Genomic DNA, 24,439 nt, shown 5'->3' with positions numbered 1-24,439 from the left:
CATTATCTTTCCTAGAAATTCTTTTGGAAATCTTGCCATTTTGAAATTACAATCAATTTACATTTACTAGTTACATGAAGTGAACCCAGTCACAGAAGAAAATACAGTATGTCAAAAATTAGAATCATGATAAGAAAAGTAAGACAAAGAAGAGTTAGTAATACTGGTGCCCACCCTGGTAATTTCTTGTGAATTGGAGGTCAGTAAATCAATGTGTGGATGAAGCCACTTACGGAGCCTGGGTACGCGTGGTGTACTCTTTGAACTCTGTGTCATGAATGGTGAAGTATGGACGGAAATCACTACAGTACTTCAGTGGAGAAATACAGCTAGGGGCAAGAAACAAAGGAGGAATTAAAAAAAAACCAACCAACCAAAAAAAAAAACCCTCAATAGGATTATGCTAAAGTTATATCATACTTTTGTCAACAATAAATGTCTGTATCTGAATTGCCTCTGAAAGGAACACTTTTCTGTTTAAAACTGTAGTACATTTGACTTTTTTTTATTTTACAAATTATTCCAATTAATATTCTTCTTTTACAAACAAATTTGCAAATCTGTCATTTAGAGGAGAGAGAGAGAGAGAGAAAATGAATACCTACAGGATCTCTTTGCCCTCTACTTGGATACCTCCTAGAGAAAGAGGAGGATGCAGAAGATTTTAGGGAGCCTGGAAAGATATATTGAAGAATATTTCTAACGTCTTTTATTAGCAATAGAGCTTCCTTAAACTTAACTGTGAAGAGATTCTCTCTCCAAAATGGCACGTTGACAAATTTTCTTGTACATCACCTCTCAGGTCTGAAGGCTGGAGCTATAGGAGTCTCCAGGCACCAATACCAACAGCAGAAGCTCTTGAAGCCATTTCAAACATAAGTCACTCAGACCATTCATTTTTCCTTTCCTTTGCCCACAGATGAATTAAGCGGTGCAGCTTTCTTTTGAGGAACAGTGTCTGCAAACTCCTCAATCTTGCACACATTTCACAAGTGCATACCCATATAGAGCTGGTAAGAAGCTATGCAGGAGGTTAGTATATTTATTTATTGAATTTGTATCCCACATTTTCCCAGGACACTGAGCAGTGTGAGTTAGGCAGATCCAATCTGAAAAGGGCGAAGAGCTTCACCATGGAATGGTGAGCAGGGGCGTAGCTATGGGTGGGCCTGGGTGGGCCCACCCAATTTCAGCTCAGGCCCGCCCACCCAGCTGATCTCTCCAGACTCGCAGCGGCGAACTGGCGGGCAGCGGCACTAAAAGCATAAAGCAGCGAAGCTCTTCGATTCTGTCCTTCGCTTTCCGTTTCCTGCCCTCTCAGCGTCCCGCCTTCCTCTGATGTCGTTTCCTTTCAGGCGGGCGGGACGCTGAGAGGGCAGGAAACGGAAAGCGAAGGATGGAATCGAAGAGCTTCGCTGCTTTATGCTTTTAGTGCCGCCACTCGCCAGTTCGCCGCTGCGACTACAGAAGGAAGCCATTTAAAATCTCTGTTTCTACTCCCCTGCGCAGCCGTCACCATTCACTTAAAACACAGCAAGCAAACCAGTGAGCTGCTGTGCTGCCTGCATCCACGTTGTCTTCTTTATTCAGCAGAGGGTGGTGAGCAGAGGGAAGGATGGGTCTGGGAGGGGTAGTGAGCAGAAGGAAGGAGCAGGAGATAGATGGGACTGGGAGGGGTGGTAAGTACAGAGTATGCGGAATGGGGGACTAATGAAGTGGGTGAAAGATAGGGGGGGAATTTAGGAGACTGGGTAAGGGAGAGACAGAGGGGGGAATGGGAGTGCTGGAGAGGGAATGAGAGGGAGATGGTCAAAGGGGAGAGAGGAGCATCGATGGACATGGATGGGAGGACAAGGACCAGGGAGAGAGGAGAAATTGCTGGACATGGAGGGGAGGGCAGGGGAGAGAGGAGAATTTCTGGATATGGATGGATAAATGGATGGAGGGCAGGGGAACTGCTGGACATGGGTGGATGGAGGGGAGGGTAGAAGAGAGTTGCTGGACATGGATGGAGGGAAGGGCAGTGGAGAGAGGATGGTTGCTGGGCATGGGTGGATGGAGGGGAAGGAAGGGAAGACAGGAAGGAGATGCACATGGATGGAGGAGAAGGGAGAGAGAAGAAATGCTGACATGGATGGAGGGGAGGGAAGAGAGAGGAAGGAGATGCACATGGATGGAGGGGAAGGGAGAGAGAAGAAATGCTGACATGGATGGAGGGGAGGGAAGAGAGAGGAAGGAAGTGATATGAGGGAAAAGGAAGAAAGGAGAAAAACTGCACATGGATGGAGAAAGTAGGCAGAAGCTGGATCCACTGGACAGTCAAGTCTGCGGAGGACCCAGCTTTTACTTACAGATGTAGAGCAAGAAATGAAGAAGAAAGGAGGAAAGTAAAGAAATAAATGGAAAGGAAGCCCTGGAAACGGAGTTAAGAGGACAGATAGCAGCAGAATCAGATACTGGGCCAGCATGATCAGAAAAATAAAGTCACCAGACAACAAAGGTAGAAAAAAAATCATTTTATTTTCATTATAGTGTTTGGAATATGTCCACTTTGAGAATCAGGTGCTCAACATTAAAAGTTTATATTTATTTATTTACTTATTTATTTATGGTATATTATCCCACATTAAACATGAATTAGATTGGAACCTGGGATCACTTAATTTTTTTTTTCCTGGAAAGAGTAATGCATTGCCTCCCACCCCCCCCAGCCAGGCTCTCTCCCCGGCTATAGCCAGCTCTGCAATTTTGAGGGGAGGTGGACCGGGGAGAGAGCCTGTTGTTAAACATTTACCAGCAAACCACTGTCTAGTGCCCACCCATCCAACCTGTTGGCCCACCCAAAAATTGACTTCTGGCTACGCCACTGATGGTGAGGCAGCTGTTGCTTCTCAAACCCAGGAGCCTTCTGAACCTTGTACATAGAATCTATTACTAGGTCACTACTTCTAGTGATCTCAGCTTCAATGCTCTTGACAACATGGTCTGAAGAAGTGCAGTAACAATACAGCCTGGCCTCCACTCTTGTTAGACATTATGACCATTGATACTGCTTATCATTTATTAAGTTTGAACCAAGTTGAAATGGTTTACAATAAAATATAAAAACTGGAAATCAGAAAAGAACGCCATAAAATAGGAAAGCAGTCAGACCCTCTAGAACAATCAGTTATCTGATAAAGGAGAGACAAAACACAGCAAACATGCACATAATGTGACTGCAACAATTTCCTTAAATAAAATCTAGGGTCCGTCCCCCTCACAGAGAACCCAACCGGAAACAGCTATTTACTGTTCAAAAGCCAGATGGAAAAAATAAGTTTTAGAGACGTTCGAAAAGCTGAAAAAGATCTTTTGAGATATAAATGTTTTGGGAGTTTCAGAGGATAGGAGCAAGGAAGAAGAAAGTAGAGGACTGTATGGACTCCCATTGTGCTTTTGAGGGGTGGAGTAGGACAAGTCTATTGTCATTCAAAGACCTAAGGGTACAGGCAGGTGTATAGGGGATAATCAGGAAGGTGAAATAGGAAACGGTAACAGTGTTAAGAACCTTGTGCGTTAGCATGAGAATTCTGTATCTGATTCAAAAATCAATAGGAAACTAGTGGAGATGTTGCAGGAATGGCGATACATGGTCATAGTGCTTGGCGTGACAAATTATACAGGCAAGAGTATTCTGAAGCATTTGGAGACATTTTAAATTGACCTTGGTGATACCTGAATAAACGGAATGTAGGCATAGAAAAGGGAGCAAAGTGATGCCGAGTTTACTATATTGTGTACTGATCTAAGACGACGGAGGAAGTAGAAACCAGTTTTCATGAGCTTAGAAATGTAAGGGGTGAAAGACAACTCTGAATCCAAAATAATTCCAAGAACTGATGGGGGTAGTCTATCAAAAAGGAACAGAACTGCTATAGGAAGATAGGAAGACCCAGTAACCCAGCTGGCCATGGTTTTTTCGGGGTTTAGGACAAGATTGTCACAAAACACCTATCCACCCACCTGGGGTTACCCCCTGGCCACTTAAAGTCTATCCCCAGCACAGCTCAGATCCACCTGCGCTCTACACTAGCACCCTTCTCCCACTGATTGGGTCACAACCGCCTCTGGAAGACTCTCAAATTATCCCCAATGATTTCTAGGTTAATGGGGCCACATTCCCAGTGGTCCCACAGTTCCCAGAAAGCACTTACAGAACCAATACACAAACCACCAGGATTCTTCATCAGTTCAGACAGCAGAGGCAATAAACTGAATAGTGTTTATTGTCTTAAAAATATTGAACAATGAACAAAAAAATGAGTGCGATAAAAGCAAACAATAAGAGATCAATTATAAACACTAACTAAATATTTGTTTACTTTCTATAAAGTACCTGGGAAGATCAGGACATATAATTTACTGAGCCTCAGCAAAGAGATAATACTTTCATTTCTTTCTGGCTAAGACTGGGGAAAAAGCCAGTAAAATCCAAATGAAGTTGAGCTCCTGGGCCAATCAGAGCCCAGAACACCAAGTTTTAAAAGTATACTGCTCATAGCACTGTAGATCACTTCCTCACTGAGTGAAACTAAAGAGGGAGCATTCACTTTTCTCCAGCAGCTTTAATATAAACCACTAGAAGAAATACACTTCAGGAAATAATTAAGGCCGTTTTATAGGCTTAAAAAAACGCACTGTTCTGTCAAAGTGATGTTGCATCAACCAGTTAGCAACCTTGCAGGCAGTCTTGTAGAGGTGATAAGTTATAGGATGTGGATCAGTTTAGTGAACTAAGAGAAAATCATCAGCGTATGGGTAGGCACAGATAGTATTGCTTATTCAGACTTTTGGTAAGGGATTGATAAATAAGCTGAAAAGAGAGGGTGAGTGAACAGAATCCTGGTGAACCCTACATGAGAGAATACATGAGGCAGAAGTAGACTGAGCAACTGTGAAGGAGCGGTGTTCCAGAAAAGAAGTAAACCATTTAAGAATAGTACCTGAAATATCCAGAGAAACCAGATGTTGAAGCAGAAGAGTATAGTCAATAAGGTCAAAAGCAGCCGAAAGATCTAAGGACACCACTAGTGCAATCTTAGCCTGCTCCAAATAATTGTGAAGTTCGCTCAAATGTGCGGCGATGGCAGTTTCCGTGCTATAGCCTGATCTGAAACCTGATTGGTGGGGGTGCAGAGAATTCGCTGATTTGGAAAATGATTGAAGTTGCTGAAGAACTACAGACTCAAATACTTTTGACAAGAAAGGCAGATTGGAGACAGATCCACTGCAGCCCAACAGCTACTGTCCTAAGTTGACCTTTTTCAGAATAGGTTTGACCAACGCTTGTTTGAATGGGAGTGGAACCAGACCAGAAGACAGGCTGTTAGATATCATAGAATATAAAAAAAGGAAGCAACCCAAGAAAAGGCTGATTTAGCCAGCTTGATGGAAGTGGATACAGAGAACAACATAGCCGAGACAGTAACCTGGACAACAAATCAACAGAAGGAATATTAAATGTAGTCCAAAATGCTGAGTTGATCTGTGATGAGGGGATAGGCAGAGGAGAATCAGGGGAAGGAGGAGAATTGGAAGGCAGCGGGAAGGTAACTTGAAGGTTCTCAATCTTGGAAGTGAATTAAGAAGCCAGGGTCTCAGACGTAAGATGAACAGAAGAAGAAACCTTGGATGGAGAGGATACAAGATTATTAAAGACCCTTAAAAGCTGCTTGGTCAAACTGGAAGTGAAGTTGAATCTGCATAGAGAAATATCATCTTTTGGCAGCTCGAATTGGAGCATTATAATACTGCTGGGTCTGCCTACAAAGTTTAAGAGAGTCATCTGATTTATGTTTATGCCAGGCAGGAGTCAGAGGATGTGTAATCCCAATGGTCTGTACTGATGCTCTCTGTGTCAAGGGTGATTGATGAGCTCTCGACACTAAAGAACCCCCAGCATTTGATGCAGTTGCTGAACCCCAGGAGACCAATTCCGCCAATGTCAATGTTGATGGACTGGATTTAAAAGCACCAGAACCTAATCACTCCATGTCTTTCAACAAAAAAACCCTCTGACATTTGTAGACAAAAAATTACAAGATAATTCATGGTCAGGCCTCGGCACTACAAGCACCTTTGTGTGTACTGTATCCATTATGGCTATTAAAGTCAGTACAGTGTGTACTGTATCCATTATGGGTAGTCTTGCTGCATCAGATGCACTTTTTTTTTTTAAGTTGCTGGGGGGCTTTTTGTCCCCCACATGTCCCAGAAAATAAAATAGCCACAGCAAAATCAAAGAAACTCAATTGAGAAAAACAAAATAAAACACAACTTCAGGACCCTAAGCCCTTAAGTAGGCCTGACCGGGCGATCACAAAATAAAGCTTTTAAAGACTGAAAATGTACCCAAGGCACTACTAGGACACTGGGAACTTGCATGACATCAACAGGATTTAAACAAATACACTGTACGCACAAAAACAAAACAAAAAAAACAACACAGATCTTGAAGGGCAGTTATGCTGACAAGTCTGACCAACTTCATGGAAAGATGAAGACTGAGGCAGTCCCCATTCATTAGGGACAGGTTGAAAATTGACATGCAATATGCTATAGGCTTCTCAGAAGCTTCTGGATGCATCTATGCTAGAGAAGCTTTTCCAACCTGGGCTCTATCGGTGATGTCACCCCTCTGTGAGAACTTACTATATCTTGTCTTCAAAGAATAAATAAAATATTAGACAAAATAAAAAAAAAAAAAGGATGATCTAAGAAGATGAACAAAGGTGAAAAACATGAAACACTATTGCTTATAATTGTCTAATGTCTGTTCGATTATAGTTTTGTGATCTACTCCATCATTTTCAGACCTGTTCCAAGACACAACTTACCTAACAAGTGCTAAGACCGTTTCTGATGACTCGGAAGGTGTTGGAGCCATGACCACTAATGGTTCACCTAATAAAACTAGTTCCCAAAGCATCTGGATGTGAAGGAACACTGGAGAGAAACACCTGGAAAAAAACATGTATTCGTGACATTTAGTAATCTTTTAGTTTCCAATCTTTGGCACATTTTTAAAAGTTAACAGCTAGTGTTACTAATGTGCATGGACACCATTAGTGCACGTGATTAGTAACTAAGTTCCATTGCAAAACAAAAGAGAGAGACCTGCAGTAGTGCATGTTAGTAACCATAGCTGTAAGGCTATTAAAGGCAGTACAGTCTATATGAATATGAATCTATTTGCTATTAGCTGTGGTATACAAATAAAAACAGCTTGATTATTCTTTGCAATAGGCAAGAAGCCAATTTTTTAAAAGACATTTACCCAGGTAAATAGTGATTTACTTAAATAAAAAAGGGGCTGGCTGTACACAGCTCTCCTCCTAAGCAGCAAGAGGACCTTTGTTGTTTCACAAAGTACCTACTTTTTCCTGCATTAGAGCACATTTCTGGGGATGTGTTAGGATGAAGGAAAGAAAATAACACAGATTGCATTTTCACACCTACATGTGTTTTCAATAGAAAAAAAAAAGTACCTGCAGAAAAAGCAGATGCAAATCTCTGATCTCTGAAGGTAATTTTTTCTGGAACAATTTTCCAAAAGGTGCAAAGTCTGCAGGTAGAAAAGCACCCAGGTACTCTGCATCAATGTGAGCAGTTTTAATAATTGCCTATGAATGGGTCAGGTTATAAACTATTTGTGTGTGTAAAATATTATTCTATATGGCCAAGTAAGACTCTAAAATAAGGGATGGGAGTTACATTTATATGATTTGGTGATTTCTACTTGCAAAAACTGCACAAATTTGCACCTGACTCGGAGCAGGTTTAACTCTCGAGTAGAAGCTTTTGAGTAGGTTATTAAGGTATATAGGCACCTTCTTATAAAATTATCCTCATTAGGTACTAATGTAACATGTCCTACCACTATTTCTATGTCAAAATCTCACAGTAAATGTTAGATTATTAAGGGGGGGTATTATCAATATGGACAACTGTTAAGACGTATTATTTTATTGTTAACTTCAGATATTAGTAACTAGGTCTCACTGCACAAAATGGGACCTATGGTAAAATATCATGAGTTAGTGGTAGCCCACATTGATAACTATGCCCCTTAAGTCTCATATCTACACATGGTAACATCAATCTAATATTTCACAGTACTATTTTCTCTGTAACTTTGTTTCTGGAAATTTCTATAGTATAAATATGTAGAAATACGCTTTGAATATTTACCTGAACAAGTCCACTTCATGGATAGTGGGTAAAGATATAGATATGTGTGCATCTGTCTGTAAGACAAGTGTGGGAAAGTTCTCAGAAAATTAACTTAGTCAAAATAGAAGGTAACTTCCTACAGGCAGTGGTGTGCTGGAGCGGGCTCTCACGGGCTCGCGAGAGCCGTTTGTTAAGTTTTTAAGAATTTTGGGAGCCGGTTGTTAAAGTAGGCCTCTCCATGGCTATTCTTACAACTGACTCCCAAAATGTAGGTTTGGGCCCTCTCCTGAATTCTCTTTTACTTTGCTGGCAGTGATGCTGGCCCCACCAGCCAAGTAAATAGACTGCTGCTGCTCCCTGCTCCTTGTTTCTGACTCTGAGCATCAGGCTGGGACTTTTCATGCAAGCGCAAGAAGGTTCCATCATGCTGCTCAGAGCCAGAAACAAGCAGTAGAGAATGGTGGCAGTCCATTTATTGGCTGGTGGGGCTCGGCAAAGGTATGCCTAGCGTGCCCGCACAAGGGAAGGGAGAGAGAGGCATGTATTCCCCCCTCCCCCCAAATTTCAGGGCTGGCTATGTCCGGAGAGAGAGCCTGTTGTTAAAAATTTACCAGAACACCCCTGCCTACAGGTATTAAATAGTCATGTTGACAGTCTACGCACATATATTTTATATGCTATGGTAATCTCATATAATTAACTGGAACTGAAAACCAACAACACTTGAGCTATCATGGCAGTGCCTGACACTCTACATAGGTTAAAAAGCAGAACTAGGCATTCTATTTTTACCACCCAACTGGTATTAGCAACATAAGGAATAAAACAGCAGATTTCTCAAACCTGTCTAGGGGATCCTATGGCCAGTTGAGTTTTCAGGAATATATGAGATGGATCTGTACACACTGGTCTGCAATGCATGCACCAAAGAAGTGATGTATAATTGTACAATGTCAGCTGCAGGATCCCGGTAATCTTTTGATAGACCCTTCTTTCAGGAAGCAAACTTTAGGAGGACTGGAACATTTTTATGTAGCATGGAAGATCATCTTACACAGGCCAACAATCTCAATGACAGAGTATCCAAAGATTCTTTCAAAATAACTTAAAGGTTTGCTGACTGCAATAAGAACGTGCTGCTAAAAAGCTGTATTGTTCCATACACCAAGCTTTCCAAAGCATATAGTAAGCTGACAAATTTAGCACATAAACAAATATGCATAGCATGTTATCCAAATAAGATCTCCCATCTCAAGTAACTTGAAGACACAAATTGCCTTTCTGGAAATAAAGGTAGGCAGTAGCTCACACATGGAAGATACCATTTTTTTCTTTTCATTTTAAGCTCACAGATCATGTGTGCTGTATTTCAAAATTTAGATGAAACAACCATATTATGAAATTCTCTCATTTGTGAAGAACAAATAAAACTTTTTTAGATACCTTTCCTCAATAATGGGGGACACAATGAAAATTGTTGATATTCTATACCTAAATTTCCAGTACATGCATACACAATTTGTACACACGTGGGTCCCACAAAAAAAAAAAAAGCCCCAACTGTGTGTGTTTGATGTCCTTGCTTATTTCTTATGCTTTGCAAGCTGCACAGGAAATATTGATATCCAGCATATAAATCTTTTTAAATAAATAAACCTGCCCTAAAAATAGTTATCTCGTGAGATAAACAGACACTCAACGGAATCTCAAACTTTTTTTCCTTCACAAAGTAGGATAAAGGAAAAAGAAATTTATAGAAGTCTCCAGCAAAATGACAGTTTGCTATGAACACGTTATTACTGTGCTGAATTATTGTCGATAAACAAGAGATCAAGAATTTCAGCAGAATAAAAGCTATGTTGGGCCCTGGAAAAGATGAGATTAAAAGAATGTATCTTCATCTCAAAATGCATTCTGTCCAATTTTATAGATCAACATGTAGTCCTTTTGCATCATATCACAAATTCTACAGGTTAGATAAATTAAGGATTCCTCTTATTTAACAGCACTACAATAATTCAAGCTTCCGCTAGGCAGAGCTGGTGATCATTAGGTTACCTGTTAACACAAACTGACTTTATGATTCCTACCTGTGGTGTGGTCTCTATGAGCTGCGTGGTGGTACCAGGCTTATCATGACAGGTAGGAATCCGCACCTGAGGGATTAAAGTGGATTCATTCTCTTTACAAATTTTCGTTTCTAAACTGGACACTGGTGGTAACTACAGCACAACAATAAAGAATCTGTGCTAGCGATTCCCGCATGGCAAATGAGGAAGCCCATAGGAATTGAATGGGCTTCCTCTCATTTGCCGCACCGAGAATCGGTAGCACAGCTTTGTAAAAGAGGCCCCTAGGGAATAATGAGGAGCAAAATATCAATGACAGTGCTCAGTGATGTCTCAAGACAAGCAACTGCATTCCACCTAAGAAAGTATTTATAATATATGAGTAAATCAGTGTAAATCTTATCTTTTTTTTCCTTTTCATGGATATTCATCTATGAAAAAAAAAAAAGGCTATATTTTTATATGATCTCAATGGAAACATTGCTGTAAAACAGACTATCAAAATTATTAGTCATTACCTTTATTACAACACCCATGATGGGCAAGTTTAGCATTGTCCCTGGACATGGAGCAGGCCAACGATCAATGTCACTACAAGCTAAAAAACAAAAATCAAGGTGAATGTTTAAAGTTAACGTATGACTTGTTTAGACTTTTGATACTGTACAGAATGTTAAGAATTCTAAGTAATTTGATTTATGTTGTGGCAGTCAACAATGTCCTGGAACCGTTTAGTGTTTTGTTTTTAATCAACAGCATACACTTTACAACACTTGGATCTTTTACATACATTTTTTGCTCCTAGTTCTTTCCATAGCTATGAAAAGTATGTAAAGCGATTACACTTTCTGAACATTAGATTAGCTATGCCATGAAGCTCTCTGCATGCAGAAGGGCAACAGAAATGCTAGGCATAAGGCCAAGGGCTGTGAACTTTACAAAAAGAATGCACACCTTTATTTGGAATTTTAACAAACTTTACACACTGCCCACAAAGGCATAATCAACATAGACAAGCAGAAAAAAGAACATCAAACCAAGAACTAGCACCCCCCTCCCCAACCAATCCCTAAGGAGCATTCAGATATACTACAGCAAACATATATATAGGAAAAACAAAAGGCCCTCAAAATTCAAGACTGTGCATAAAGTTAACAGGCTCCCAAATTTGTACAGTGATGTAATCTATTCCGGTTTTCAGTAATATTGGCTTCATATCTGCAGGCGACACACTGTATTCCACCACCTGTGCACATTAAGTTGATCAGGGGTTTTTCCGGTTGTGCAGAATTGCCTGGATAGCAATGGCGGACAAACCATTCTGTGTGCAACATAGTATAAAGAGTGACACAGAGAAGCAGAAGCACAACTGCGTATACACCATGTCCAAAACCATTTTCACTAACAGGTGAGAGATATTTGTATCTCTAGACCAGAGGTCACACAGACTCTTATCCATTAACGTGTTCACAGTAACAGACATAAGTCTGTACCGCTGGGATGCTTCATGTCCTAAACTAATAATATATGCAGCAGACAATGCGACACGAAGTGCTCCAAATCAAGAAAGCCACTGCACAATAAATGATGCGAGTGAGACCATTTGAAGCTTTGATGAAAAGGCAAGACAAATTTATTCCGCAATTGGGAATAAAATAGAAAAGCAGATGTGTCCATGACATCACCCACAGTTTATATACCTTTGTCCACCCAAGACCACCAAAGAAGACATTTGACATCTACACACAGAATGGAATTGTTCCATAATGGACAAGTGGTGACGCTAATCGGAATTTGAAGCTTGGCATCCAAAGCATGTACTGCCTGGTGAGTAGAAACCATAATCTTATTGGAGCAAAAAGTGATCCAATAGATGCAATCCGCGAAGATCTTGCAGACGCATCGGTGCTATCCATGCCCTCTCTAGCATATACCACGCAGGCAGGTCATGATCAGGCAAGTCGTTGTAGTTTCCTCAATGAAATTTCTTGGTTGTTTACCTCTCCAGATGAAAGATGTGATAAGTGTATCCAGTATCTTAGAAATCGAAGGAACAAAAAAACCACAGGAATCATTAAATAATACAACACAACGGGAGCAATAGACATTAACTGTAGCAATACGACCCCACCAAGTCAGCCACTTAGGAGTCTAAGCATCACATAAGGCCTTTACTTTGGCCACCACAGCTATAGAATTGGCTTCCAAGGCATCATCCAGTGTAGGTCTCAGTTGGATACCCAAGTATTTAAGACCAGACTGCTGCCATTTAAATGGATAAGAGTCTAGAAGACCCTTAGTGCAATGGAATTTAAAGGCAGCAACCCATTCATATATGTAATGGTTGTGTTTTGTCTGCTTGTGAGATGGGTTGCGTACATGATGTTTTTTAGGTTCATATGTAAGTTATGCACTGTTGAGACACGAGGTCTCTTCTAAAATATGTATTAGGTGGATCGTTGAAGCAGTGCAGTATATTTTGCCCAGCGTGTCTAGAGGAATTTTTTATATACCTGATGTGACGTCCGGTTGTTTTTGATCAGCTGTTCCCCATAGTGGAGTTTAAATTCTCATGGGATTGTGGGTAACTTTGGCGCACATTTCTTTGGTGGCTTTAATGGCTTGCTAGGTAAGTCACACTGGAGTGGCGAGTATCGCTTTTGGGTTATTGGAGTCTATATTGTGAGATATGTGAGATATTGAGTGGATGTTTGTGTGTTTGTTTTTTAGGTCTCTACCACAGTTTGACGCTGCAGGGTGCTCTTCCCCTGACGAAGCCTCAGTTGGCGAAACGGGACCGTTGATGAGCCCCTTGTTTGAGCAGCGATAAGCTAAGTAGCTATGGTTATTAATATTCATTATTGCTGTGATATTTAGCACTGATAAACATTAGAAGCGCACAATTGAACACTTAGGGAGGAGGTCGGTAGAGGACCAGTGATTATACGTTTGTGACCACACTGATATAATCTTATTGATTAAAAGGTGTCACTGGTCTGAGGTCCTCTCCCCCTCCGTTATCAATTCACTACTTCACAATTTATGCATAATACCTGCTGTGTTTTGGTGGATACAAATGTAACAAATAAAAATAAAATTAAAAAAATTACAAAATTAGCTGTTGGATTCACCAAAATAGCCACCCCACCCTTCTTAGATATTGCTGGTGCAAAACAGCTGTGATGAGCCAACCACCCTGTAATTTCACAGATTCACACTCATCCAAATGTTTCCCGGATCAAACAAAGATCTGCTCTCTGCCTCTTAAGATATGCAAGAACCTTTTTGTGTTTTATACGGTGGTTGAGGCCATTAACATTCAATAAAACTTTAAAAAGTTAATGTTATATATATATACATATATATAGATATATATATATCTATATATATATATAGATAGATATATAAAAAAAGAACCCATCAGGATTCTTATTGATACCCAGACCCACATATGATCCAACCCACATTAGTAATCCCAGGTGTCAAATGCTGAAATACAAACACAAGTCTGTCTGACATTCTATAAGCCATATCACACATTAAAGCTAAACACCCACCCGACCCTCTCCCCAAATCCTATTCGCCTTCCAACAGCCATACCAATCCCCACTGCAGTCAGAGAGTGGCTGCCCACCAACCCCCCCCCCCCCAATCACATACAAAGAACAGCACCCCACAACCAGTACTAGCAAAAACAATTATATGTATCAAACACAAAAACACACATTTAAATATAGTCATAGTTATAACTCCCACAAAAACAGAAAGCGACCAGAAGATAGCACCCCATGAAGAACAGAATTTACAGCAATATAAAGGACAAAACTCAAGTACTGCCAATCTGGCACTACTTGAGGTTTGTCCTTTATATTGCTGTAAATAAAATAAAAGCTTTGAGTTCATTAGGATCCTCAAAATTCTGAGTGCAATTACATTATGTAACCTTCATCAGTGCAGGGTAAAAAAAGTCCATACTATGTGCCCAATTGCCGAAGCTGTAAACACATTGAGAGAAACTACTTTCTCATTTGCTCAGTATGTCTTTTCAAAGTCAGGTACAAGCTTTATAGGGGCACCATTCCACTGTAGATTTTGCATGACCTGTGCTTTTGTGACAATTTCCAGAACTTGAGCACGTAGGAGAATTTTCAAAATGAAGGGACACACATGTGTATCATGGTCAGGACGGCGCACTGGGATCCAATGAGCAAGCTCCACCTCAAAAGGGAACTTAAAAGACAATTGCAGTAACTTCGGCAAAAAGTCCTCTATAAAAGCTATCGGGTTAGCTCCTTCATCACCCTCTGGTAATCCAATCAGCCGAATATTGTTACAACGGCTGCGATTATTTGCATCCATCAATTCTTTACACAGCTCCTCTAAGGCCACATGGTCTGCCCTCCATACTTGCACGTCATCCTCGAGCGTGAACACTGCGCACTTCCATCTGAGCAGCCCTTTGGTTACAATTAGTAAGTTGTGCTACCATATTAACCATTTCTTGTTGCAGCATAGTATTTTGTCGGGAACCACCATGAATTATGTTCTTTATAGTACCCAGCTCCGTCATGATCAGGTCTAATAGCTCCTGCATGTCATGTGGCAGCACCATCTTAATTGGTGTCTGGAGAGCTTGTTTTGGTCTCTTTCCACCACTCAGCACTCCAAAAGCCGTGTCTATCTTGATCTGCTTTCCAGACGCCATGCGAGTATATCACAAGCAATCACTGAGCCAAATTATGTGTAAAGGTGAGGTACTGTTACCAGAAATCAGTCGCAGGTACAGGGAGCAAATGTCTCAAGTAGCCATTCCACAGGCCTGCAGGCTCCACCCCCTTCAGGTCTGCATTATTCTGACCTAACACAGGCCACGCTGGTTTTCTTTAAAAACAGGTAGTCATGTTAGCCTGGTGTAGCAAAACCGACAGAGGCAGGTGCCACCTTATGGATGAACCAATTTATTGAGGCATGAGCTGTCGAGGACCAGAGTGCACTTTGTCGGATTCATTTGATGAAGTGAACTCTGGTCCTCAAAAGCTCATGTCTCACGCTGGTTTTCTTGTAACTAAAAAAAAAACAAAAATAAATTAAAAATAAAAAAAAGATGATAAATACAAAAGGTATCAAATAAAATGAAAAGAATGAGTGTTTAATCCTAGTATGAACTAAGGGGCCCTTTCACTAAGCTGCATTAGGATCTAATGTGTGCCTAATGCAACTTAAAGTGGTGCACCACAAGATATGCTCAGGTATCCTGCGGTAACTGCCAAATTTGCATGCGCTACAAAATATATCTTTACACATGTTGGGGGGGGTGGGGGCGGAGACTGGGCATTCCTGCACTAACCAGTTAGAGCATCTACATTAATGTGTGCTAACTGGTTAGTGCAGGAATACTGCTTGAGCCCTTACCACCTACAAAATGGGCACAGTTAAGTGCTCACAGTAGTTAAAAAAAAAAAAAAAAAACTTAGATTGTGAGCCCTCCTGGGACAGAGAAATATCCAGTGTACCTGAATGTAACTCACCCTGAGCTACTACTGAAAAAGGTGTGAGCAAAATCTAAATAAATAAAAAATAAATAAATAAAAATGGCGACTAACGCATGGCCATTAATTAAAAAAAAATTACTAGCTTAGCCCCCAGTTTGTTTTTTTTGATGCCCAACTCTAGGTACTATTTACAGAATTTCCTTCATGATTTACAGCTGTCAAATAATGCTATTCCTACCTACAACTACACGGTTGAACTACTGGTCAACTGAATAATTCAAACGTATCTTTTTGTCTGGCAGTTCTCTTTTGTTCCTTTGGGGTTTCACCTCAGTTGAGACCAGCCTCTATTCAGCTATTCTGATGTGAGCCTTCATTTGCACAAACCTGGCACTTTTTCCTCCATATGTTTTTAAATATCCACCCCAACTCCCTTAAACCAATCATTATAGTGATGTCCTCAGTAAGACATACAGACCACAACTCCCTTTGGAATGTGCTAGGTGTCAGTACTGAATGATTATTGGTGATTCCCTTCCACAGGTCCACTATTTAGTAGAGTGCAGCACCAGTAGAAAATTTTGATTATTTCAGGTGACAGTTAACAATGGTCATTAACATTTATCCTTTTTGGTCTAAAATTTATTTCATTGTAAGGAGACTCAGGCCTGGTGAAACGGGAACACCATGACTTAAAGTTCTGAAAGTAATATAAAGAGGGTAATTGTTTAACACAGCACTAGGTTAAAAGTTGCCTATTTTAGAGAGACACATTGGGCCCTTCTACTAAACTGCATTAAACGCTAATGCATGTTTAGCACAGGACAAAAGGCTTACTGCAAAATGAGTTAAAGCACTTTGCAATAAATTGCCTGTCAGCACACGCTGATCACGCATTATTTTTAAAGTCTTTTAGGAGGAAAATGGTTGGGTAAGCGTTTTCCAACTAGTGCACTTGCTGAGAGGAGGAGTAGTCTAGTGGTTAGAGAACTGGTCTTGATATCCAGAGGTGGCTCATTAAACGTATTCTATAAAGCAATGCATGTAAATCGGACTGTACAGATCTAAAAAAAGGAGTGTGGCCATGGGAGGGGCATGGGTGTTCCTAAAATATACACGTAGTTACACAATATGCTTGATCCGTGCCTTAATTAGTCATGTGCTTTTACACCAACTTTTAGTTGGCTTAAACGGCTGTGTCTAAATTTAGTTGCAAGAATGGGTGCTAGGAGTATTCTATAAACTGAACCCAACTTTAGGCAAGGTTTATAGAATAGCACCAAGTACGTTCTTTTCGGCACAGATATTTTTTAGGCACCATACATAAAATCTAGTGAAATATGCACAACAGCGTTCATTTTATAAAACATGTACATAAATTATGTGTCCGTCCATGCTCCACACCCAAGCATTTATACTGTACAAGTGCCGGTTTACACTATGCATACTTTTAGGTTGACCTAATTTTATAAGGATAATCATCATGATGACCTGGTATGAAATTCAGGAACACAAAGTAGTGAAAGAACAAATACTGAGGCAACCAGTATGGTATAATGAAAATATCTGACTGGTGAAAAACAAAACCTGACGCGGCCATGTTTCGGCAAATGCCTGAATCAGGGGTACAATCTCATGATTACATGACTCGGAGAGTTTTTCAAAATTCATTTTGTTCCTGGCAGCTCATGTCTTTGCAAACTGAGTTTCAGTGAAGTTTGCATCCAATATTAAGGTTAAATGATTCATTTTAATTTAGCATGATTGCTGTTTCCTTCTCCTCTAAAACAACAAACTACCAGGCTTTATACACATAAAATCAGTGTTTTACATGAAAAAAAATTACCCTTAAGGAAGACGTTTTATAGATCATATTTTTTTAACCATACTTAAGAATTTGGACATCTGACCTGCTTCTAGACAAGGATCACTTTTCTCAAAATACTCTGGAGCAATCTTCTTGAGCACAGTCTGGAAAAACTTGATGTAAGGTAATTTGCTGATCATAACTAGTGACTAAAACAGAAACAAGCAAATAAGTTTTCATTAGATTCATAACTAAAACCAAGAAGGTGAAATTAGGTCTTACCTGATAAATTTTCTTTCCATTAGTCCTTTCCACTATTCCAGAACCTGTTGGGATAGTTGTGGCCCTCAACCAGCAGGTGGCAATACAGAACTAAAAACTTAGCTAAGACATCTCTTTCTTGGCATCCAGTCCAGCTCCTCGGTATTTATGGAGGCAAGCTGTAAGGAGAAACTCAGAATAAAGCACCACCTTAAATTCCTTGCTAACCTAACATTAACCAGACGAACAAACATGTGTGGACCTCATCTCTGGACAACTTGTAGAGAACAACAGATATGCACAAAGCACCATGCAAGGTGCCCAAAAATGGCTTCCGAGCATGCAGAAATCTACCCTGTAGTGCTTGGCGAAAAGGTATGCAGCATCGACCATGTTGCTGCCTTGCAAATATCTGCCAGAGACAGTAAAGTAGTTCCCTCCCAGAATGTCACTGTGTGCCTCACAAAATGAGCCTGCTAGGCCCGAGAAGCTTGCTTCCTCGCAAGCAAATAAAGCTGATGCAATAGTCTCCATCAGCCATCTAGCAACTGTGGGTTTGGAAGCCATGAGGCCAATACCATATTTACCAAAAAGCATAAACAATCTGTCTGATTTGTGAAACTCATTCATGACTTCCAGATATCTGAGGACTATGCACATCAAGAAGCTTCAAGGAAGAATACCAAGCCTCTTTGTCCACTCTGCAAAAGGACGGAAGTTCAACAGATTAGTTGAGATGAAGTGCCGATACCACTTTCAGAAAAAAAGAAAGAAAACGTGTGCAGAGAGACCACCGCCTCTGAAAAGCGAAGAAAGGTACCCTAAGAGCACCTCGAGTTCTGAAACACTACATGAAAATGCAAACAGCCACCAAGAACAGTTTTTTTTTTGTTCTTTTTTTTAATAGTTCAAAGTTCTAGCTCCTAAGGGCACCTGGGAGCCAGAAGAACTTTGGACTATTTAAACTGCTGAAATAGCATTTTTTTTTTTTTGCAAGCTAAAATATGACTTTGGTAAATTAAGGACACAGAACAGTGATAAGTCTATCTGTATTGTTTTTGTTTATGCTAGTAATTGCTATCTTTAATTTATTATATATGTTTACTTTGTACCCCACTCTCGATAAGATAGGTCAATAAACGGTAATAAATGAAATGAAAGTGAAATAAAATAAACTTGGTAAATGTTCTTGGAGCTATGGTGCAATCAAAGGAAAAAGCCCTGAGCTGAAAGCAACAGCCCAGCACAATGTAGAAACATCTGATACAGCAGCCAGTATGCCTCCTTTAAACAGAGGCCAGTGAGAAATTCTCTCGCTTGAACTGAAGCTATGACTGCTCTTAGTGTCTCTATGCAGAAGCAAGACACTCAGAGGCAATGGTTTAGACCTGTGAGATCTAAGACTAGACAAAAGGTGCCTTCCTTCCTTGGGACAATGAAGTAGATAGAGTATATGCCTTGTCCTCATTTGGCCTGGGAAACTGAAACAATAGCCTGGCGCTCCAGCAAGGAAATCTACTGTGGCTTGAACCTCGATTGTCTTGGTTCCCTTTCAAAGAAGCTGCAAGAAGAGAGGAGCAACCAGGCGGGAGAACTCCAACTTGTAACCTTCTTTACGAATATCCAGAACCTACTGGTCTGGCATGATTTTGCCCACTCCTCCCGAAATTCCTGAAGACATCCTTCCACCAGAAGAAGAGAAGAGTGGACTAGGCATAAGTCATTGTGAAGATCTGGAGGCATTGGGCGCTCTAGCTGACTGATAGGACTTCTTTTCCGCATGAAAGGAAGACTGGCATGCCTCAAAGCTGGACTCCTGACCATATTGCTGACGAGCAGGCCGGTACCGTCTGCTATCTTGAAATCAAGATCGAGAGGCCTCTGAAGACGATTGACCAGAGGCTTTTGGCTTATCTTCCAGCAGCCGCTGTGGCTGTTTCCCCCAGTTCTTTCACCGTTTACTGAGTTCTTCTCCAAATAGCCACTTGCCCCGAAAGGGCAGTTTAACTAGATACGACTTTGATGCTGCATTCGCTGCGCAATGCTGCAACCAGAGTTGCTGACGTGCTGTAACACACAGATATACTGCGGGCCACGACCCGTAACATGTCATAAATAACATCCGCCAAGCATGCCAACCCCATTTCCAGTTGGGCATTATAGTGCCCATCTTGTGTTGCAAATTGCTGATGCCACTTCAGGCATGCTCTTGCCACAAACAAACTGCACACCGTCAGTTGAGGACCCAAAGAGGCCACTTCAAAGGCTTGTTTCAGCGAGTCTTCTAGCTTCCTATTCTGTAGGCTTTTAGGGCAATGCCCCCCTTCCCCTGGCAAGGTGGTCTTCTTAGTCACCGCCATAACCAGGGAGTTCATTCTGGAAAGCTGTAATTTATCTTTCTCCTCCAGAAAGAATGAGTAGAGGCAAGCCTTGGATTAGCTCTTTCCACTCTCAGCCTGACATCTGGCAAGACCCATTCTGCTATAATCATGTCCTGAAAGTCTGGATGCATCAGGAAGGCCTTAAAAGGACCTCTAAGCCAAAATGGAGCCTTGTGCTTCAGCATCAGGAGTTCCATCTTGGCTTACAGGTCCTTCTAAGGCCTTTAGAGGAGTTAGAGCTCCCTCCTGGCAGTGCCTCAGAAATAAGAATACTGAGCTCCTCTTCAAGAAACAACCTCAGTACTTTTGGATAATCCCTCTCCTCAGGAGGGAGCGCTAACTCCTCTAAAGGCTCAGTCAACAATGGCCCCTCTGAATAGACCAAGGCTACATCAGATAAGGAGGGAGAAGCAGAGATAAATCTTCAGGACAGCAGATGAGGCTAACTGAGATCTCTTGGAAGTCAGAGGGGCGAGAAACTGAAGCACCTTGCAGCAACTCTGACTGTCCCTGTTTCAGTAAATAGGCCTAACCTAAGAGCAATGTAAACATGTTGAAGAAAGCCAAGACCCTAATGCAGTTGACTGCTCTGTTGGGCCCTGAGGATGTAAAATGGTGGCAGTGCTCTGCACATAATCAGCCAAAGGCTGCTCTTCACTACCAGTTAGCCCTGACAAAATGGTGCCAGTTCCCGTGGTCTCCTGAGTCAAACTGCACACTGGCCCTACCAGAAAGCCTGAAGACCAAAGCATATTTAGATGCTGTGCCAAATCTAAAGATGTGCTGTTGCCATCCGTTTCCTCCACATCCTGCGGGATTCCCAGCTTGCATGCACTGCAAAGCCCCGACACCGGCTGAGGACCACTGCTTAACTGCCTCCATGGGAATCACCATTCGCCCCAATTGTCACCAGAGCAGTACGTGTCCCAAGCAGTCAATCAGGATCCCTCCCCTGTGCCAAGTAGAACTTACAGGCCTCCAAGAGATTCTGAATCAAACTTTAGTCAGACTTCACTAGTTCAGACTCCACAAGTCTTACCACAGATGAGAAAGAATCGGGACACATACTTTTTTTTTCGTTTAAGATTGTTGTACTGGAAAAACGACAGCTCAACAGTTAACAGGGAAGAGGTGAAAGGAGGCAAGAATTAAATTCACAGGGCACCACAGAGATAGGGATCTGAAGACCTCCAGATATGACTGTGGAGACTCAAGCCACCTGCAAAGCTCAACTGGGGACCAGTTGACCAACCAGACCAGGAGCAAAGCATTCAGAACCAAAGGCTGTAAAGTGTGTCCATTCACCTGCTGGAGAGATACTGAGAAGCTGGACTGGACTGGGTGCCAAGAGAGATATGTCTCAGTTTAGTTGTCAGTTCTCTATTGCCACCTGCTAATTGATGAACACAACTATCCCACAGGGTTTAGAATAGTGGGAAGCTATGTAATCGAATTAGCATTATCTCCACACAGAAGCATGTTCTTAATTTTGTGGTCAAGTGACTAGTCACATTTTTTGACAAAAATTGGCATTGCTCAAAAAGCCACTAAATAAAAAGTTTTCACTATGTCTGCTTGAAAGCTTATAGTTGAAACAGTCTCAGGTTAGCTTCTGTCTTTAACTAATCCTTGGATGAGACATGTTAGGGAGACTCAATAGCACTCCCAGTTTCCCCTTATATAGGGACAGACATGTCCTGAAAAATCGTCTTGGAGTTTCTCCTTGTGAACCGAGCTGAATGTAACTCTCCTTGAGCTACAACTGAAAACAGCATAAACTATATACAAAAATCCCTTCCCTTCTCAATAAGGGTAAGAGCTGAACAGTTTTAAAATCTGAAGTGGAATTATTTGGCACATGAGAAATACAATTTCCCTATTATGCTAGAATGTTGTACATGTGCATTTGTAAAGGGAGAAGAACATACATCCTTGCAATTCAACAAGGACTTCTCTCCCATCATAAAATATCAGCAATATGAAGTAATGAAGAACGCTCTGTTATCTTGATCTAAAAAGAGACTAGCAATCATCCATCAACAGTGAGAAGGAACAGCCTAAAATGGGGGGGGGGGGGGGGGGAGGAAGAGGACAATAGCCCTGACAGAAAATGTGTGCTGTTTAACTGAAAATCATATTCAAATGAATGTGCGAAAATGCAATTCATATATGCTTTATTAAGAGCTACTGCTAAATCCTCAACACGGTCTTTTCTGACAGCAAGTTAAATCTGGAACATTCTAATTAACTGGCTTGTCACCAACAAATAAATACAGGTGCCACTAGTTCTAATAGAAGTGCTTATATTTCTGAACACTTTAGGTATACCTTTCTGAGCTGGAAGTCAGGTTCTCATCCCCTCAACAAAGTCCTTTTTAACTAATCACAATCAAAAGAAGCTTTCTGAGGTCATTTAAATAAAATTTTGTAAATGCAAAACAAAACTTTAATGAGAATTATTTTACCTTTTGAAAATACCCTCTTTTTAGTGTTTTATCGCGAACTTGTCTGAAATACACATAGCCATAATAGTATGCAGGATCCTTCTGTAAGGAAGGAGAAAAAAAAAAAAGAAAAGAAAAACAGACTTTTTAAGAACACACACACTTATTGCTTGCTACTTAACATGAAAATTCATGTTGTCATATTCTATATAGTTCAACTGAGTAGCTAGTAATTCATCATTATATCCCAAAACTATTTCCAACATTCAAAATTACACATTGCCAGAGCTCTGTAAAATAGGATTGGCAGATGAGTTACTGCTCGACTAAGTCACACATGCCCCGATACTCAGAAGCAAATACAGGTGCTAGAGGCCATTAGTGCTGGACTAGCATCCAAATTTGCTGCTGCTGCTGAATGCTCAGAGCCGGCGAGCGCGTGAAACAAGCTTGCCAGCTCTGAACGCAATAAGCAGGAAATGTATGCAAAAGAGGGCCTGGCATTCCTCCCCAATGCTCAGCGGGCAGTGCACCAAACAAGGTTGCTCCACCCGCAGCAAAACCTATGCCAGCTTGAAGCTGGCTGTAGGGTTGGGCCAAGCAGGGGAGGAATAGGGGAGACCAGTCATCACAGCCCTGGTAGTCCGGTGGACCCCAGATCTCCCACCCCCCAACACATAAGGGCCTGGAGGTCCAATAGAACCTCAGACTCTCCCACCTTCCTCAAGGATGTAAGATCTGGGAGCTCCGGTGAACCCCAAAACCCCTCCAAACAGGTAACCCCCCCCCCCCCCCCAAAAAAAAAGAACACAAAATGGTAGTTAGGCTCCACCCAGTGCATCCCAGGATGCTGCCATTTTGAGGAGATGCCTGGCAGAAGGAGAAAGGAACCCTAGTCCCCCTCCTCCTTTCTTCAAGGTGGAGGGGGGGGGGGGGCACCGCTAGACTAACATGGCTAGCCTTCGGCGGGGGAGGGGGGAAGGGAGATGGTGCCCACCCAGTTCACGCGATCAATCGCGTGATTAAAATTAATCGTATGATTAAGACTTTTCATCGATGTACTGCCCTACTTTTTAACGCACTGTTTGGAACCTCAGTTATTTCAAGCTGCTAAAACAGTTGTACATATAAAATCAAGACAAATCTCTTCTCACTTAAGGAATACTCCTGGTCCCACATCTGATGGGTAAGAGCAAAGGGACTGTCAGAATGACATTGTGCTGTTGAGGGCCTAACCTGAAAGTTAGCCTAACTAAGGATTCAGCGCCTACCCAGAAAGTTAGCCTAACTAAGGATTCAGGGCCTACCCCGAGAGTTAGCCTAAGGGGTCATCAGCCCATTAGCCTTGACTCCATCTTTGACTCCTCTCTCTGCACAGATCCAACAGAATGCTAAAACCTGTCATTTCTTTCTTTATAATATCACCAAGATTTGTCCCTTCCTTTCTGAGTACACTACCAAAAACCTTATCCACACTCATCACCTCACGCTTAGACTACTGCAACTTGCTTCTCACATGTCACCCACTAACCCATCTCTCTCCCCTTCAATCTGTTCAAAATTCTGCAGCATGACATATTCCACCAGTGTTGCTACACTCATATTAGCCCTCTCCTCGTCATTTCATTGGTTCCCTATCCATTTCCACATACAGTTCAAACTCCTCTTATTGACTTACAAGTGCATTCACTCTGGAGCTACTCAGTAGTTCTCCACTCTTCTCTCCCTACACTCCTTGGGAACTCTGCTCATTGTGTAAATCTCTTTCTGT

At 41.4% G+C, this 24,439-nt stretch overlaps 1 protein-coding gene across 2 annotated transcripts in view; it reads right to left on the bottom strand.

Moving 5' to 3' along the window:
- DENND6A (DENN domain containing 6A) overlaps nucleotides 1-24,439 on the bottom strand; it is a 63,481-nt gene that overhangs the window by 26,321 nt on the left and 12,721 nt on the right. For both annotated transcript variants that reach the window (XM_030206701.1, XM_030206702.1), the window contains 7 exons: nucleotides 22,690-22,770; nucleotides 17,686-17,791; nucleotides 10,802-10,881; nucleotides 10,305-10,370; nucleotides 8,233-8,288; nucleotides 6,879-7,001; nucleotides 234-329 (listed from right to left, as the gene is read on the bottom strand). In XM_030206701.1, coding sequence (XP_030062561.1) covers nucleotides 234-329; nucleotides 6,879-7,001; nucleotides 8,233-8,288; nucleotides 10,305-10,370; nucleotides 10,802-10,881; nucleotides 17,686-17,791; nucleotides 22,690-22,770 — 608 coding nt within the window. The remainder of the gene's footprint in view (nucleotides 1-233; nucleotides 330-6,878; nucleotides 7,002-8,232; nucleotides 8,289-10,304; nucleotides 10,371-10,801; nucleotides 10,882-17,685; nucleotides 17,792-22,689; nucleotides 22,771-24,439) is intronic.

This window comes from Microcaecilia unicolor, chromosome 6 (genome assembly GCF_901765095.1).
Source record: "Microcaecilia unicolor chromosome 6, aMicUni1.1, whole genome shotgun sequence".
Lineage (NCBI taxonomy): Eukaryota > Metazoa > Chordata > Amphibia > Gymnophiona > Siphonopidae > Microcaecilia > Microcaecilia unicolor.
Note: the sequence above shows the minus strand (reverse complement) of the source record. Positions and strands in the feature narration are given on the sequence as shown.